Raw genomic sequence first — 19,878 nt, 5'->3', positions numbered from 1 at the left:
TCCATCCATGTCTCTGCTAACAGGGGTATTTGGAGGCAGACCCCAGCACACAACTAACGAGTGTCAGGAGCATGTCTCTACACAACTTGTTTATTCATTACAAAAATAAGTGCACTTACTTTACCTAAAAGCCTGTTATTTCCTAAACTCGCTGAAGGCCATTACCATTAAATAGGCTGAGTCATTCAATGGTTATAAAGACCTGCTGCACATTAAAGTTGTTAAATCCTGATTCTTTTGCCTGCACCTATAGTTTCGCCCTCCATTTACAAATGTCAGATGATTCAATGTGCAATATTGGCTTTGAGAGCTACAAAAATGCCAGTGAAAATACATGGTGGTAGGAAATACTTCAGTTTGAGTACTTAAGAGACTCAGAAATTTCATAAACTGTTATTTGCTATTCCCATAATCCATTAGAAAGCCTATTTGAAAATCCTCACTGAAGTGTGAGGTCTGAATGAACTGAAAATTTCTATGTGTGCTGGAAAGGAAAGTTTTCAGGAAGCATTTGGAGGGCAGAGACAGAGGTCAGTTGGGTATTACACAGCCCTGCTTCCCTCACTGCAGCCACTCATACCTATCCTGACAAGTGGAGAGGGACATTCGTTCACCGCAGTGCAGAGCTGGAAAAATACTAGACGTATAAAATGACATCAGTTAAAATGTGAAATAAGGAGCAGCCTGACAAGGCAAAAAAATATAATTAATGCTATATTTTTGGCTACACTTTTGTTCCATACTGATGTTTACTTAGAACTATTTTAGTTTGTCAGATAAATCCTTAGAAGTTCATTATTCATTTCTTTAGATCACAGTCCAGTTTTTTCCAAAGAAAAAAATTCTAAAAAGGAAAGAGTACATGTTGTATCAGAATAAAGCATTAATGAGCCAAATACCCTGCAACTGACGATAAATTACAGGTTCAAGCAAGTCATTATCTTGAGTCACCTCTATTTCTGTTAAGGAACACTGTCCCATAAACATGTTCCACTCAAAACAAACTGAGAAGACAAGACTGCAGTTTCTAGAATTCTACTAGAATGGCAAATAATAGCTTCTAAAAGACTATAAGAATTCCCTTGATTTTTTAAATCTCAGAAAACCTTATGGAGGACAACTTATTGGTATAAAACAGTCCTTCTTCTACACAAAGGCTATAAAGATCTCATCTAGGTACCTCTAAGGTCCCTTCCAACCCAACCTATTCTATGATCCCCATATTAGACATCCAAACCCCAAATAATAGAGTGGGACAAAACCCAGCAAATATTTCTGTGGTCTTAACACTTTTTCCAGCTAAAAGAAATCAAAATTGTATTAGCAGAACTGGAATAATCCTACTTGCTTTCTCATTTTTACCTCCTGTAGCCATACATGTGCAGAAGACTTCAGTGACAGAACTCAGAACAACCTCAGTCTACTCTGTAAATTCATCTGTAAAACAACACTGGAAGTCTACCCCAAAAATAGTTATTTCTCTACAGATTTGCTCAGATATTTCTTCTCTATCAGAACAGATTCACAAGATCAACAGTTTCAAGGTTCCACCAAAACCGAAAAGTTTGATTCCCCCGTTATGGACACCGTTTCAAGTTATACTGTTTCCCAAGAGCTTACGTGACACAGTAACAATGACTGGGCCATTCAAAATAATTAAAGATGTCACAACAGGGCGTTCTCCCTCCTAACTCCAGCTCTGTATGATACGTGTGATGCTCTGGATGCCCTGAAACGGGGATCAAGGCTCCCTGAACAGCTCAGTTCTATGCTGATCTGAATCACACATTCTGCCAGGCAGTGACTTGCAGCTTGTAAGACTCTGAAATACCACACAATTTTCTGGATGGTGGAAGACAAATGAGTTGTAGGAGTGTCTCGCACTCCAAAAATGACAGATTTATCTTACTGGTTGTTGCCTACAAGTCAGCAGAGACACAAAAAGTGGTCCATGGAAGAGCAAACCTACCTTGTACAAAGTTGAGCTTTCAGAGTGGTGCATATTTTGATACTAAATACCTTTTTAAGCCAAATCAGCAATCAAACTGTCATTTTTAAGAAGCCCTGGGGCCATTAACTGCAGAGCAGAAAATAAGATAGTTTAACCACTCTGCTCCATGTGAGAAGACTCTGACACAGAGAGAAGCAACTGCTTCCCCAGCAGCCCTCCATGGCTCACACTGATCCAATCTGTCCATCTGTGGAGCCTCATGACCCGTGAGCTGGGGGTCCTGGGCTGCAAACACTTCCAATGGCATGTGGGGCACTTGACTGCTCACGCCAGATGGGGGACGAGGGTATTACTATCCCATCAGATGCCCACTCAGAATCCCCAGCAGGTTCAACCAGGCTTAAACCAAGTTCAATGATATTTCCATGTTGGAAACAGCTGATATCAGCCTAAAACCTCACCTCCATATGTTACACACCGGCAAAAACAGGCGAGCACACATGGGGTACTCCTCTTGCTGTTGACATAGCTAAAGCAGCATTTTAGTACATCTGACCACAACTACACTCAACTCATAGTAACAAAGGATGCTTCTTTCCTCTTAAAAAATTAACTTCATTCTATTTAAATCCCTAAGCCATGCCAGCAAGAGCCCATTTGCTACTAATATTCTCTTTTCCCTTGTCAGAACAATTGTTGTGTTCCTTTTTGTCACAGCCTTTCCTACTAATTGCAATGACACCTCCCAATTTTGGAATGGCTGATCAGCTTATAAGCTTCCCCACAGCTAATCTAGGTCAGCAAGCTACTAATAAGGCCAGCATATGTTTCTTTTATTTAACGCTATTGAGATCTTTATAAATCACTTCTGTCTCCCAATAAAAGGCACCCCAGGGATTTGAGACTCTCTGTAGGTTTGAGGAGTAACAGTGACAGAGCAAAGAATGAGTGGTATAAAAAGCACTGCAACAGAGTAGGGAGCCTGTGACTGTCCACAGCTCAAGGAAGAGAAGGAAAAGCTGCCTGAGGTTTCACCAGGTGACTCAAACTGTCTCCAGGTGTCCTGCTGTGCCCACAACCTTGGCTACTGGTAGCCCACAGGTGAAAAGCAAGGCTCAGGGGCTTGAAGTTGCTTGATCTTCCATTTCCACAGTGTCTTCTTCCAAACACAGCCTGAGCGTAAGAATATGATGAAGGCCCTTTTTCTGAGAAGACCTTAGTTTTCACTCTGTTTGGAATGCTTAAAAATAATGGGATCACCAATTTTGCTGCACTGCATAGGGGTTAAATAAAATCTGATTATAAAGCAGTTTCTCATAAACAGAATCATTTTATCATAAAATCATAGAATGGCTTCTGCTGTAAGGGACTTTCAAGATCATCTCATTCCACCCCCTGTCATGGGCAGGGACGGCTTCCACTGTCCCAGGCTGCTGCAAGCCCTGTCCAGCCTGGCCTTGGACACTGCAGGGATCCAGGGGCAGCCCCAGCTGCTCTGGGCACCCTGTGCCAGGGCCTGCCCACCCTCCCAGCCAGCAATTCCTTCCCAATATACCATGTAACCTTGCCCTCTGGCAAGCCATTTTATATCCAGGCTAGACAATAAATGTTTTCTTTTCTGAACAAAAGTGTTACAAACTATTTCGAAGTTAAGAAGCACTAAATTGTCTGTGAGGATTTTAATTCTTACTTTTGAGGCAAAGTCAACCAGTCAGTTCTGTAGCCTTCCATTCTGAAGAGCATTGATTGCTAGAACCTGTTTCTTACAGCACATGGTAAACACCACCCAAGTGAAGGATGGAGAGAAAAATTAATACAGATTTTTCAAAGTAACAAATTCATCGATCCAAGTATTGTATGGCAATATAAGTTTGTTGGGATGAACAAGTCATCAGCTATTGCTTTAAAGCAAACACAGAAAATGAAACAAACTGGTTAAGTTGCAGATAAATAACCTTTAGCCATATCAAGAGAAAGATGTTCTTTGCCTGTTCACCTCAGTGATATGATGTATGCGTGAAAATAATCAGGGATAGGAATAACTGAAAGCCACTGTTTCTATCTACAGGTTCCCCCAAAGCATGGAATTGAAGAGTAGGGCTGTGGGGCTTCCTGCACTGACAGTGAAATCAACATAAGCCTGAGATTAAAAATCACATTTAGAAACTTTAGAAAATAGTCATACTGTTGTGATAACTGTAATTGAAATAATTTCTTTTTAGCAGAACCCATATGTGATTCAAAAGAGGACAAAAAATAATCTTTTATTTTTGAACAGCTAAGACTGGAGGTACTTGAGTTTCACTATCAGCAAACAGGGATTTTTGCTATTCCCCTCATATTATTTGCAAAGGCAGATTTCACTGCTTTAGTGAAACTGTTCATTACCCTCAATTCCTTCCTTTCTTCTTTTGGTTAAAAAAGGGAACAGGAAAGCTGATGCTTAGAGGGTTCACTATTGAGAAGTACAAAGCTGATGCTTAGAGGGTTCAGTATTTAACAGCTTTGGCCACAGGGCACTAATTCCAAGAAGCTTCATCATTTATTATGTTATAATTTAACCTGTGAAGTCTCTCAATGTCTGCTGCTGTGGGAGCAGGAGCAGCCTCTTTTCTCTAGGGCCTGCCATTGTGAGCACTTCTCTGCTATGATTAAGAGATCAGTAAACTGAGATTTAATTTAATGGCCCAATTAAGAGATGAAGATTTGAATCCTGATTGTAAAAACCTTGTCTATTGATCAATCCTACAGTGCCATTACAGCCTACCCAAACCCAGGCTCCCGGTATGAATGGTGTGATACAAACCTGTGTGTTTCAAACCATTCCCAGAGCTGGGCAGGTCTAAGCAACATAAACCTCATGTTCCAAAAGTACCAACAGAGAAGGAATAAAGGAGGGTGGAAGCAGTTTTCATGTTATGTGTTAATAAATGTACAGGTTATAAATCAATCACTGAAAATCGTACTAGCGTTATCTTGTTTTTTGATTACATAGAGCTGACATTGCTGAAATTAAAGAGTTTTTCAAATTAAGGTTTCCTAGTGTCAAAGGGCTTCAAATCCCATATCTGGAAGAATTTTAGGAAGTTTTTTATCTGAAAAACTGCTCTAATTTAACCCCATTCATTACCCTGCTGTAGGAAAGATGCCAGAATGATGAGCTTAACAAAATTACTGCATACTCTATTCACCTAATTTTATTTGCTCAATTTAGGCATCTCAGTTGAAGTCTGAAATGCCAACTTAGCTCAAATCTTATAATTTAAAAATCACAACTCCTGCATGAGAAGAAACACTTCTGATCTATACCCACATTTCCAAATGAGAATTAAATTAGAAAGCAAACAAATTTGGAGCATTCCTGCAACCTCGATTATGCTTCCAAGCTTTTCCCCTTAAGAAATGCCTTTGATTTTAAAAATTCCATCTCACTACCTCTTTGCTCCAACTATCCCATTGCTATTCTCCAATGAAAAAGGAAGCTCTCTGCTAAACAGCTTCCCAAAAACACTGTGGACATAAAAAAAAAATAATAAAAAAATAATAAAATAAAAAAAGGCAGGAAAACCAGAATGCTCTGAGTCTAAAGTTGTGTGGGAGACAAATTTGTTTATCTTCCTATGTGAGCAGCCCAGAGAATTTTGAACTAGCAATTACATCTCATTATTGGCACTACTGAATGATATTATTAAGCAAGTGGTAAATTTTAATTTCATCGCATTCAGACACTAACAATTTCAGATTATTTTAGTTCAGTGCAGCCTCTAATACACAGGTCAGAACATACAGGTCTTGCTGCTCTACAAGCATTTTTCTTCTTTGTTGAAACACAGTGATTCACACAAATATTTTCAAGCAGAGAATAGATCAAAAGCAGCCCTGGGAGAAGGACCTGGGGGTGCTGGGGGTGAGAGCTGGACCTGCCCCAGCCCTGAGCCCCCTGCCCTGGGCTGATTCCCCAGCGTGGGCAGCAGGGGAGGGGGGATTGTGCCCCTGTGCCCCTGTGCTGAGGTGAGACCCCACCTGCAGAGCTGCCCCAGCCCTGGGCAACACCAGCACAAGGACGTGGAGCTGCTGGAGCCAGCCCAGAGGAGGCCACGCAGCTGCTGCCAGGGCTGGAGCCCCTCTGCTCTGGAGCCAGGCTGGGAGAGCTGGGGCTGCTCCCCTGCACAAGAGAAGGCTCCAGGGAGAGCTGAGAGCCCCTGGCAGGGCCTAAAGGGGCTCCAGGAGAGCTGCCCAGGGACTGGGGACAAGGCCTGCAGGGACAGCACCCAGGCAATGGCTTCCCAGTGCCAGAGGGCAGGGTTGTATTGCACATAAGGAAAAAAATTTTTTACAGTTTCTTTAAGGAAACCATTGAACAAGGTTTGAGCAGCCCAGTTTAGTGGAAGGTGTCTCTGTCCATGGAATGGAAGGTGGAACGAGATGGGAATGGGATCCATTTCCACTGAAACTATTCTGGGATCATATTAAATACATTGCAGTAGCAATACAATGTTCCTGTAGAAACTCGCATTACGACTTAAAGACAATTTTTAGTTCAGCATAAACAGGGTTTAAAAGGCACAGTTTAAAGTAACATCCTGTACTCTTTTTTCCTAAACAACAGTCATAAACATTTTTACTCAGGAAAATCCCATTAGGCTTCTGTAAGAGGAAACCATACCAAAGAAATTAAATTGCTAACATAGAAAACCATAAAGCAAATAAATGGTTTGGTTGGGGAGCTGAAACTTCTGAAATACAGCAACACATATTATCAAGGATAGCAATTTTCACAGAAGCTTAATCAACCCAACAAAAAGATGAAGTCTTTACCAAAGAGTAAAAAGGGAATTCAGGGCTTCATCCTCCTCTAAGATGTAAGGAACTACAGCACTGCAGTCAGACTTCACAAGCACTGATGTTTAAGGACACCACTCACAACTTACTTTAGGAAAAGAAAAACAACGTTTACAGCTGGTACATAGGTCTCCAGCTTTGGTCTCCAAGCAGGTACAGCAGGCTGTGATGACACTCAAGTATAACCTACTGCATCCCATAGCATGCACAAGTTACATAGGTCTCTGACCTCTTTAAAGCACACATTCTTCTCTAATTGCATTTTACTCCTACCAGCATGAGGAGAATTGACACAAACCTCCTTCCTCATGTCTTTCCCTGAATCTCACTGAAACCTCTGTGACTACCAAAGAAACTAACAGAAGTGCAACCAACAGAGTTCTTAGTGTCTCACACAGCCCTGCACGTGAGCAGCTGTGATGATAATGTGGGGGAAAAAAGGAAAACTGGATGGTGTTTCTAGCCCCATGAAGTAATTTAATGTTAAAAGTCAATGTCTAATTATTGAGGTGCATGGCAACCTCTAGTGGCATATGCCTGCTTTGGAGACAGCAAATATTCCAACACATGAAGCTACAGAAAAAGCATTTCCCTGAAGTGATCAGTCCTCTTCTTGTCACTCATTTTATTAGAATGACATGAAGAACAGATGCCAGAACACAGCTGAACTGAGGAAGACCCTCCAAGTGTTCCATATACTACAGCAGTCAGGCAAGCTGCAGAAAAGCCAGATATCATAAACAAAAGCTGTTTCCAAATAGGTTAAAGGAATTCAAGCCAACTGACTTGAAGTGTTACGGGACAAACTGAATACCTGCACTGCTGTGCAGATACATTTAAATATAACTTTAAGATATTACAAACAGCAGCACTCTACAGTGCAGTGCAGTACCACCCTCAGCAATCTGCTGATAAAAGAACTCTGAGTAATTAAACCTGTGGCAGCAGTGCAGAGAGAATCTCAGAACCACAGAATATTCTGAGCTGGAAGGGATCCACAAGGATCATTCAGTCCAACTCTTCACTGAATGGCCCATACAGGGATCAGAGAAGGGAAAGATTTCAAAGTCAGGGCAATCTACAACAGGGGACATCCAACACTAAGTGAACCTTGGATCTTACTAGAAAACATCTATTACTTCTATTTTTAACTTCCAGCAGCTGCTTGTGATAGATTTACACAAATCTGACAATTTTAATGGTTTGCTGGAATGTGATACAAATTACCCAACATTATGAAGTTGTATTTTACTGAGCTCTTAAGTGTACTACATTGAATATTCCCAGCTAATTCTTTCACAGAAAATAGTCTTCAGAATTTAAAACAATTGGCTGTCTCTGCTCAGAATAGGATTAGGAAAAAACCCTGCATGGAAATGGCATTAATTCTCACATTAAGGAAAGAGTCATTAGAGCATCTGGTGAGGTTTAAATTATGACTGTCTATTCAGTTGTATTGCTAAGTAGATTTTAAGTGTTTCAGAGCTACTTAATTTAGAAACCTATATCCTGAAATATTTCATGTAATATAAAGTACTATTCCGTTTTTCCTTTGCAGAAAACACTTTCTCATTAAGATGCTTGGACTCTGATGGTAAAGCAGAATAAGTGTATAAATATACATATTCTGCTTTGGTATCATGGAACAAAGCTCTGTCCATCATTGCTTGCTAAATTTAATAATTGTGGATAACAGACTTCCTAAGGTAGAAAAAGGAAGGACCATATATGATTCAAACACCAGCCCCTTAAGAAAGACATGTATTTTACTGCTTTTCTTGGTAACTTAAACTTCATAGCAAATCCAGTGTATTTTGAGAGGAAATCAGGTTAAAATACTTCCTCCATCATGATTAAACCTGCCAAGGCACCCAGGGCTGTAAAGTTCCTGAGAAGAAAATGCAGTAAAGTCTAACAGGAGACAGCCTGCTCCTGGAACTGGCTCTTCCTTCCAGCCTGCCCATGTCCTAGTCCCACAGGACACTTTACAACAGATTTTAATACATATTTAAAGTAGTGTCTTTTGATTTACAAGCAATCATGATCACAGCGACAAATTAAATTCCAATCTTGGTGGTCGTTTTTGCCTATTGTCCAGATGTACAATTTTCTAACTCCAGAATAAGATCCTCTTTCCCTAATACCCTTCTTGTTTTGCTGGTTCTGTTTCAAATCTAAAGTCACCTCCTTCATTACAATTTCCACTTGTAATAATATGGAGTGCCTGGCTACAAGAAGACAGAAGCTTAAAAGCAACAGCATGGAATACCTTTGGACTATGTAAGAATGTCATAGTATACATAATACAGATCTTATTGCTTTTTTTTTTTTTTTTTTTTTTCCTTATTCAGTTGATGAGTATTGACCATTTTCTCTACCAACCCTTACATTACTTCCAGGCAGAACAATACAGCTCCAACCCTGCTGGCACCCAATGGCTGGGATAGCCAGCATCCTTCTCTCTGCTGTCCTACCAGGCTAACATGTCTCCAGTTCTCCAAGTGCACTGAGGTCTCACACTGATTTATAGAAACATAGACTAGAACCATAGATCCATTTAGGTTAGAAAAACTCTTGAAGACCATCAAGTCCAACCACTCCCCCAGCACTGCCCTAGGCCACCACTGACCCATGTCCCCAGGTGGCACATGGCTTTTAAACACTTCCAGAGATGGGGACTCCCACAGCTGAACTTCTCTGACAGAACTTCCTTTCCCTGTTTTCTGCCATTCACCGCTTTGCCTTCTTTCCGCACACATTGGCGTCAAGCAGCAGAACAAGTCTGTCTACCTCCACTAAGAATATCACAGCTAAAAATCAAGCAGTAATGTTAAAGTCATGTTGTAAATATACAGAGACATAAGGAATAAGGCTCCCAAATGTTAGAGGATCCTGATAAAATGCTGCATGAAATGAGCGAAAGAGAAATTCTTAGGTCTTGAGACTAGCAAGATAACTGCTTCCTGCCCCAAATATAACCAGAAGAACACATCTGACTTTGGGCTGCAGAAACAGGTGCAGAATAAAATAGAACAAAATCAGAACCCAGGATTCTAGGAACAAGTCCTGAAGTGGAAAATGAAGTATCACAGTAAGAACCAAACTATGTTTTTGAGAGGCAGAGAAGTGTATCTCACACTGCACCAGGATCTCTGATTTCAGAACATTTCAAATGTTTGGAAAACTCAGACTTCATGTCTATGATTTGAGAAATGAGCACAGCAAATATTTAAGACAATGTCTGTGGCAAGTAAGGGGAAAATAGCTCCATTTCAAACTCTGAACCCTCTTTACTTCTGCCAAGGGTATGAAAAGAGGGCAAGTATCAGGCAGGTGAAAGGCACCAACACAATACATTCATTCTGGTAACCTGTCCTACTTTTACCACCAACCATTTTCAAAGGAGAAGTGTCTTGGACAGAATTAAATCCTTAAGAACAAGCTGTATGTCATGTTAACCCAGTCCTTGACAAAGTGTACAGGTACACAATTATTATTTTTGGCACACAGTCTGTACCTGACAAGCCCTGTAACAATTTATTCCAGATCACATTAAAGAGGACCTTCTCAGCTTCCCTTGGAGCATGGAGCAAGGCTGGCTGCCAAGATGAGAAGGATGCCTGGCGCAGGGTTGCCTGCCTTTACAATGTGCTCCACAGCACAGAAACACAATAGGAAGGACCAATTTCAATATCTGCTTCTTCAAAGTTTTGGCCTTGTTTTAGAACCAGAGCAGATACTGACTACTGACTGCTTTACAGGATAATAAACTTCATCATTTGAAAAGCATAGATCTAGGATTTATTGCTCATATTTGCAAGGTATTGACATAAAATGATCATTTAATTATGCCTGATTTAAAAAATAAGCCTTTTGCCAAATATGCAGGAAGAAATAAGCTGAAAATCCACGCTGTACAGTACTTGACAACCACCACTCAGTGCATTTTTATAACTGAATACATGACTGAATTTGTAATTCACACAAATCCCTGAAAACCTGTTCTGAAGACAGCTCTTGAGCTTTCTGTTAAGAGGATCAAAAGGCAAAGTTTCTCAGACAGAGAAACTAGTATTTTTTTTGCCCATTCAGAGCAGATTCAAATATAGAACAAGATTTATTCTGGCAACATTTAGTTGCTCAGTTATTATTTCTGCTGTTTAGTTCATTGGTATTTCTAAGGCATATAAAATTAATCTTTCTGTACTACTAAGGCACACAAAATTCAAGCTTCTCTACTCCTGTGTTTCAGTAAAGATGGCTTTCCAGCAGAGTTTTTATATTTACCTGATGATCCTCTGAGCAGCATACTGATGAAGTGAGCGGAACTGTGCTGACATATTTGCTAAGGCTGCCAGACAATTTGTATGAAGGTATTTGTCCTGTCAGAAAGAAGAGGAAAGATAAAAAAACCAACACATCAAACTGTTTGTTGGATGCATGCTGACATCTCTTACAGAAATCATTCAAAAGACTGAGTAATATATGTTGTTTTAAAAGCACAAGCAGAAATGGAAAGTGTATATACTTGGTGATGTTTGAACATGTTTTCTTAAAATATAAGGCTTGTAAAAGAGTGATTCCATACAGATTTTAGAGTGTAAACATACATGTATGCATAGACATGTTTGTATTTGTCTTTCAGTATTCATTTACAATTGCACCACAGCTGTAACATATAAACAGACATTTTCCTCCTCTCTACCTTTCTCTCTTTCCCTCATGAAGTCTTATCCCAAAACTTTCTGCCTCATAGCTCATCTCCCTGTTGACTCTTTCACACCATTCCATATATCCCACAACTACCATACCATACCATACCGTACTTCAGAGCACTGGTCCTCACTTCAGCATCCCTGAAACCGTTTGACCACATAAGCATTTATCTGATGGCCCTTTCAAAGTCAAGGGTGCTCACAGAATGAAACCTGCCCATTTATCCAATCCAAAAGGGATTAATTTCCCTATTCAAGTCTGAAATAATTAATCTATGTAACAGATCCTAAATACTACAAATACATGCCGACTTCGTTCTTATTACTTCCATTTTTTTATCATAAAACCAAAATCCTAATTTTTCCAGTTTAAAATATATTTAATATTTTGGCTACTGTTTAATGTAAAAAATTCTGTGCCTTTAATTGTTGAAAATATTAATAAGTGTGTGATACTATGTTAGTGTTTGCAAAAAAAGTAAAAAAAAAAATGCTTGAAAAATACACAAAATCAGTCTAGGCTATAAGGCTCTGAAGTTAAAGCAGTTTTGCTTTGCCAAAGCTCAAAAAGGTCTTCTCACCCAATCCTTGCCATACTTCCTAAAAAAACTAACAATAAATAGACCTGAAATTCCCACTTCTACATCATTCAGAGAGGCAATAGTTATCCCTATAAGGAATAAGTTCTTCTCTTGAAACTAAGGAACTCTTTCTTCTCAACTGAAGATGAGCTTGATGCCTCAACGAAGGTCTTTAGAGAACCATACTCAATGAACTGGAAAACAACACAGAAATTGTGTTACGAGTTCACAAACGCTTAAATTAACATTGAAGTTGATCTATTTTCTTCCCTCCTGCAAAACCAGATGCCAGCAGGTTGCAACAGAATTACTAAAATCCCACCCCCTGTTTGAAACTGAATTCAAGCTGCTGAGGTTACGAATTCACAAGTGTTCCACGTAAGTCTTACCCTTGTCCGTGTCATGTTGTACTGGATGGTTCTTATCACAACCAGTATCAGAAGACTCCCAAGTGAGATCTCTGTTAGGACACGCTCAGCATACCAAGTGATGTTTTTCAGTATCTGCAAAAGAAAAAAATAAAAGAACAAGGCTCTTCAGCACCTAGGTCTCAGTAAGAACACAGGAAGCTGTCTGGAATCTCACATTCCTAAAGACATGGAAATAAGAAATTAGTTTCCACTCTCAAATGTGACTTAGTTTTTGTACTCCAAAGCATAATTAAAACAAAATTAACAATAACAACTAAAAAAGTCAAACCTCTGCATCATTATCACCTAGATCTCACTAACTTTAAGTCATACAGAAACACAGCAAGCGTAGAAAGATGATTTACATTTGGCTCTTCACTAATTTCTATGCCCTGTGCCACCATATTCATATACTCATTTTGATCTTACTCTTGACACTTTATAAATTCTCCATTTGCACCCAAGACACCTGAATAATTCTGCCAATGCCTTGCCGTTTTCCCTCATCACTGGCTGGGCAAGAGGCAGCACACAGGAGCTCTGACTGATGGGCAAGAGCACACACACTGAAGGTCAGGGGCAGATCAACAGCGTTGAATTCACACTGAAGCCTTTCCCTTGAAAAGTATGAAGTCTCTTCCCCTAACACTTTAGATAAAGTCATCAACTAGATTAAGAGCTTCATATCTTTCCCTGCCCTCCACTATCACGGTGGATGAAGTTAACCACCTTTTCCAAGTTTACTGCAGAAGAAGAATCAATCCCCTCTTTCCTTGTAGTCAGCCAGCCTACGGAGGAAACACGTGTACCCAACACCCTGCCTTGAAGGACTGGTGAAAATGACTCAACAGGAACTGTCCTAAAAACACGGAAAAGATCCTCTGTAAATTCAGGGTTATTCTCAGTCAAAACATAAATGTGTTTAATGAGGACTACTGCACACAAATCTATCACTCTGTGTAACTTCAGGGAGAGAAGAAAGACTGAAGGAGAGCTGGAGAGGGACTGCAGAGACAAAGGCAATGGCTTCCCAGTGCCAGAGGGCAGGCCCAGCTGGGATATTGGGAAGGAATTGCTGGCTGGGAGGGTGGGCAGGCCCTGGCACAGGGTGCCCAGAGCAGCTGGGGCTGCCCCTGGATCCCTGCAGTGTCCAAGGCCAGGCTGGACAGGGCTTGCAGCAGCCTGGGACACTGGAAGCTGTCCCTGCCACTGCAGGGGGTGGAAACCTTAAGATTAATTTTTAGGTCTGTTCCAACTCAAACCATCCTGTGTACCTCTGAAAGCTCTTTCAAATTACAAGAGACATTTGAAATAGAATCCTTATTATGATTGATGTTAATTGGTAAGCTGATAAAGTTTAAGATATAAAAATAATTTTTTATTATATATGAAGACAAAAAATAAAAATTCAGATCCTTGAAATAAAATTTAAAATACTTTTTTTAAAAGCATCTCAATTACCACATGCTGCACAGTACCTGGCTCTTTATCAGCACCTTCCTATTTTCCACAAGGAAGCTAAAATGAAGCCAGTGACCTTAAGCTATAGATGGGAAAAACACTATATTATGGCAAAGGTGACAAAACATCCCCAGGTACAAGCTGAGGTGCAGTGCTTGATGGTAAACACCTTTTGCTGAAAGGATCAAAAAATCAGAATGGGGGAAGACAGAAAGACTTGAGAGGTATTTAAGGGGAGAATGGTCAAGGCTGAGGAACAAATAGGAAACATGAAATCACTACAAGAAAGGTTCCACAAATAGCAGGCGATGAGTGGATGCGGAAACCAATATAATTTCTGGTTGTAACAAGTCACTAATACTATTTTAAGACAAAGTGATGATGGTATAAATGAAAACAAGTCATCCAAGGAGTTTCAGTAAACAAGGATAACTAGTTGGGATGAACAACATAGATGATTAACAGGAAATGCCTGAAAGACAAAGCAAAATCCACACATATTTTCACAAAAAAAAGGCAACTGAAAATTTCAAAAGCTGTTAGTGTAAGTAATTAATGAAGCACACGTACAAACTTTACTGGAAGAAGATACTGTGCTAGTGAAGAACTTGATCATCCCAAGGCTGCTAAGCATAAACATATGGTAAGATATAGCAAGTTCATGGGTTACTTCACAAATGCAAAATGCTAAAGTAAGTGCAGACATTCATCCTGGTTGCCTTAATTGTAATTTCTTAGTAACAGCTTATTTATCACTACGTGAATATACCTGTTCTCAAGAGAAGATTTTATATAAAGAAATAAATTAAACACTTTGACAAATATCTCAAGCTCAAATATCTCAAGATCAGTACTGAAACCTTCCAGAAGAAAAACATATTGTTATTTAAGAAATACAGTATATGATCATTAAATAATGGTTACTCTCAGTAATAAAAAAATATAAAATATAACAAAATATAAAATTAAAAAAAAATATAGCAGGGATAAGTTGTGGTTGCACATTTCATTTCCTGACATTTAAATACTTATTGAAAATTTAACAGACTTTTAAAAAAAAACAAAATACAGCTATGAAAATGGATACTGTAAAATACTATTTGTTCTGACATGACACACAATGTAAATTGAAACCAATAGTATGTAAAGGGACATATTTCCTGATGATTATTGAAAAGAAATAACTTCACTCAATTTGCTCTGAAACGATACCCAAGAGTTTGGGGTTTAGGTTTTTTTTTTCCCTTTTAGACAAAATACACTTACCCTGGCCAAAAAACCATCAACATAACTGATTAAATATCTAATAAGTTACTTTTTGTAGTCTCTGATTTATGAGTGAAATAGCAGAGCAACCTCCTCCCACAAATAAAATAATCCCCATACTTCCTCCCACTCTCTTTGGTGCTATTTTGTGGGGCACATCCCTGCACTTCACCCACCAAAATGGAAGTTCATGATTCACTCTATGCTAGAGCTGGGAGCAGATTCCATCATGTGCTCTCCCCCATAGGCTGTCCCAGTGGGACAAGAGGAATGGGACTGGGACAAGTTAATTAGCTCCCAAGGAGTACCCTGAGCCTTCCTGCATCTCTGGACACATCTTTCTCATCCACCCATGGATCTCTGTTGCATATAGAAGCTATCACCCTTCCTGTTTTCCCTCCTTGTAGCTTATCCCACTTCCTTGCTCCCCCAGACCCCATTCCTTCACACTTCTTTCTTCTACCTGCTTCTACTCCCCCCACCCACACCTTATCATCACAGAAACACAGAATGGATTGTGTTACAATGACTTTAAAGCTCAACCCACCTTCTACTACCCCAGCTTGCTCCAAGCCCTGTCCAGCCTGGCCTTGGACACTTCCAGGGATCCAGGGGCAGCCACAGCTGTTCTGGGCACCCTGTGCCTGTGCCTCACCATCTTCACAGGGAATAATTTCTTCCCAATATCCCTTCTAACCCTGTCTTCTGTCAGGGTGAAGCCACTTTCCTTTGTCCTACCCTGCCCTGCCCAGTCTCTCAGCAAAAAGAAGCCTGACTTCACCTTCCTCAGCTTTTTGTCACTCACTTCCTATCCTGCCTCTTCACTCATTTCTCTTGTCAGGATCCCAAAATCTTACCTACTTCTTGTTAAAATCTTGTCCCTCTCCCCTACTGCACCATCCCATGCTCCATGTACAGCCAGTCCCAGCCTGTTTCAAATTTCTCCCAACTGCTGTCATATCAATGTCTCCCATTCTTCTACACTTTCTTCAATGTGTGGATGTGGCACTTGGGGACACGGGTGGCCTTGGCAGGGCTGGGGGTGGTTGGACTCGATGGCCTTGCAGGGCTTTCCCAAGCCAAACAGTTCTGTGTGGTTTCAACCACTGCCAAGCAGCAGCAGAAACATCCCAGGGAGCACAGTCCCGTCCCACGGGAGCTGCACTTGCACAAGCTGCAGCTCGTCCCTGCCTATCTCAGCTGATAACATGATCCCTGGGCAGGGGAGGATGCACACAGCCCAGATGGCTCTAGAAACAGCAAAATGAGAATATTCAGTTTCCACAGACGTCAGGACACCTCCGGCTACGTCTCTGCTGCGCAGATGGAAACAGACTGCTCCCTGTGCCCAGAGACTGATAATTTGGTCACATTTAGTCATATTATCAGCAGCAGAGCCCTGGCACAAAGGCCACCTGCCACATTTCAGATTCCTAAAGCAAAACATGAAGTTACCAGGGCTCATTAAGTACCATGCTGACAGCTGTAAGCACGGACAAAGACATGTTAATGCTCCAGTCTCACTCCAGAAACCTTCAGTGTTTCTCCCTGAAACTCTGAAAACACCAACCTGGGAAAAATGAGTTACTGAGGTATCTTCTCCTTGAAATAGTACACTGCTCTTAAAAAAAATAGATGAATTCTCAGTTATAAAGTTACATACTAGAACCTGTTACCTCTCCTCCACACTGAGGAAAGCAACCTGAGCTGGTAGGCAGTGAAATGGCTATTTCAAAAACAACAAAAGCAACCACCATCATCCATTCTGGGTTTCAGAGACATGAAGCATGAAAATACCTTAAATTTCAAAATCATCTACCTGGAACCAGTGCCCCCACTGACCAATCTCATTGGTTTGCAGTTAACATTAAACAGGGAAAAAAAAGAAAAAGCTTAGTTCTGGGGTAGTCTTGCAAGAATAATTTTAAAATAAATTAAAATGTTTTGATTAATTATTCTTTTGAATACCAGGCTCTTGGATAGTTCCAACTCAGGGAGCACAACCTGCAGATGCAAAGAGCAGGAGCTCAGTTCTACATATACCAAGCAGTGAGATTCTCAGTTTCCCACAACTTTGCTTGTGAGATATTTTTTAACACACTAAAAATAAGCACAGTTAAATCATGATTTACAGTCTATCACCACTTACTACAGCATAAAGTGCTACAGTAGCACAATAAGGTTACTGCTACATAAAATATCTTATGTGTTATTTTGACTTTAACGTCTGATGTAATTTTATTTAGAATTTCATAAATCAGAGACAAAAGATCACCAATACTTGTCTCTCTGGAGAATTCTCACATTTACTTGTTTACTCTGCTATTATAATTATTGTTATTATTAGTGAAAGAAATGGAGTTCTGTGTGGTTACAGTGACCCAACTGCATTAAACCAATTGCAGGAACAGGACCTATGATTTTGATCATATTTTCCAGGCAGTTAAGACCACATTCATTTTAAATAAAAAATGCTTCAGCATCCTACAGCAGTCAAAAAGAGTTCCTGTGGTTTCCTGAGCTCCTTACCAGTTGGTATAATCACCAGATTTATAAAACTTCACTTACTAAAATTAATCCTAAAAATCAATAAATAAATGTGGGTTAAATGCCACAAAGGAAAATAGTCCATAAATGAACTGTACAGTCATGGTTCTTATAAGAACAGTACACAGGATACACAGCAGAGAGAAAAACAGGTTGATTTAAAATTCAGCACATCTCTTTTTCTTCATATTTTACCCAAGTAAAAGATTTTCCATAGAGGAAAAAACCAATCCTGCTGTAACTGCTAGAATTTGGTATGCATTTGCATGCATGAGGCTTATGAAGCTGATGCTAGATGCTTACATTTTACAGAAAGGCCTACACAGATTTTCTGACTTCCATCATTTTGCAGACCTATGATACCCTCTTAGGCTTTAGGAGATGTGGAGTCAATATTTAAGAATGTATGAGACTAATTTTGTACTAAATACTGGAGTTTCTGAACAGAAACTTGCTCATTCATCCCTGAAAATATCTATTTAATTAATTCAAAGACATGGGTGAGGGGAATGGATTTGTAAGTATGACTTTGACATGGTTTTTTTTTTTTCCCTTACACTTATTTCCCTCCTTGGGATCTGCAGGAATGTGTAGGAGAAGCTCACAGAGACAGGCCTGAAGGCTCCTGCACCTCACAGCCACCTTCTCATTATCCACCCAAGAACCAACTCCAGCAAAACTCTGGTCACAGCAATATTAACAAAATGGTACCAGACCCTACTGAGCAGGAAAACACAACCACAGAGGAAAGAAAGAAGCAGTTAGTGAATATCTGGAGTAAAATTTAAAAAAAAGGGTGAAGAAAATGGAAGACGCAAAGGCATGACTGAAAAAAAGATCAGAGCAGGGTAAAAGGAATAAGGTGGGGTTTGTGTTTTTATTAAGATAAAAGTAGTAAACCAATATGCACATTGCAAGCAAACATTACAACTCTGTTGGCATGGTTAGCTGAAAGGCAGGATTAACCGGAAAAGAAAACTTGATTTATGTTCTCATTCCACAGCTGGATCCTCATTAAGGAATTTAGGGAAATCTTCCATTTTTACTCATCCAGTAAGGAATTTATTGAAAGACTGTGTGTAAAGCCTCTAAAATGAACAAAGAGTGATAGAGGAAGAGACTGAGGCAGGAATGATACCTTGTCTGCTGAATTCCAGCTCTCAGTAAGTCCAGTTTATGAGACAGGATAAATGACTCAGTGACATGGAACCCAAAAATACACATCACAAATGTACATCTCTGGTGCACATGTACAGGTTCAAGGCACACGAAGTCGAAGGCAGGAAAAAGCTTCAAGAAAATATTGCAGTCATCTGCTTGGTTACTATAGGTGCTCTTAAAAGCTGCTTCCTAAAAGGTATTCCCAGGAAACTGCACTTAAATAATATCTTCCTGCTTTTTACACACAGAGCTATACTAAATAATCTGAAATTTCAGAGAAAACATACTGTAAGTCTCTACTGTTTGGCAACAAGAAAAAATGTCAGCTCCCTCCAAAACAGGTTGGAAATTCACCTGGGAGAGACTTCCATTTAGGAACATTTGCTTTCAGCATTTTGCATTGCAATAATTTCATACAGACAATAATTTACAAAGGTAGTAATTTCCCCAAAAGAGAATTTCTGTATCCTAGTCAAAAAAATAAATTAATTTTTTAATTTAATATTTTTAATTAATAAAGTGCAAATATCTTATGCAGTATCATAGTTTTAGAAGCTGGGAAACTAGGACATAATTGTCCAAGGTATTCTTCTGCACAGATGGTCAAGGTCCATCAAAGCTAGTAAAAATTTGGATCCGGTTATATGGACAACATTAAACAGAAATTAATCTAACAGAGAGACAGAAAAAGAAGTGCCAAGTAAGGAAGTAACATTTAGTATGGAAAATACAACTCCAGCTAAAGGCTGCATCAAACTAGTTAAGCAAAGTTTTTCAAGAGAAATAAAAAAGGTTTCCTGTTTTTTTTCCCCTCTCTTCTAGGCCCTCCACTTCCATGGCAAACATTCAGCACCTTTGAGGCAGCCTGCCCGGCTATTACTAGGCTGATTTGTAACAGGGAACACCAAAAAAAGACAGAAAATGAGATATTTGCAGCAGTTTCT

The 19,878-nt window shown here is 39.8% G+C and overlaps 1 protein-coding gene across 14 annotated transcripts in view; it reads right to left on the bottom strand.

Moving 5' to 3' along the window:
• The window catches only part of DYM (dymeclin), a 210,324-nt gene that overhangs the window by 102,093 nt on the left and 88,353 nt on the right, over nt 1–19,878 (bottom strand). For all 14 annotated transcript variants that reach the window (XM_015653511.3, XM_015653512.3, XM_033511405.1 and 11 more), the window contains 2 exons: nt 12,479–12,592; nt 11,081–11,175 (listed from right to left, as the gene is read on the bottom strand). In XM_015653511.3, the coding sequence (XP_015508997.1) occupies nt 11,081–11,175; nt 12,479–12,592 (209 nt within the window). The remainder of the gene's footprint in view (nt 1–11,080; nt 11,176–12,478; nt 12,593–19,878) is intronic.

The sequence above is a fragment of the Parus major genome, chromosome Z (assembly GCF_001522545.3).
Source record: "Parus major isolate Abel chromosome Z, Parus_major1.1, whole genome shotgun sequence".
NCBI classification, from domain to species: Eukaryota; Metazoa; Chordata; class Aves; order Passeriformes; family Paridae; genus Parus; species Parus major.
This window is presented reverse-complemented; position numbering and strand designations above follow the sequence as displayed.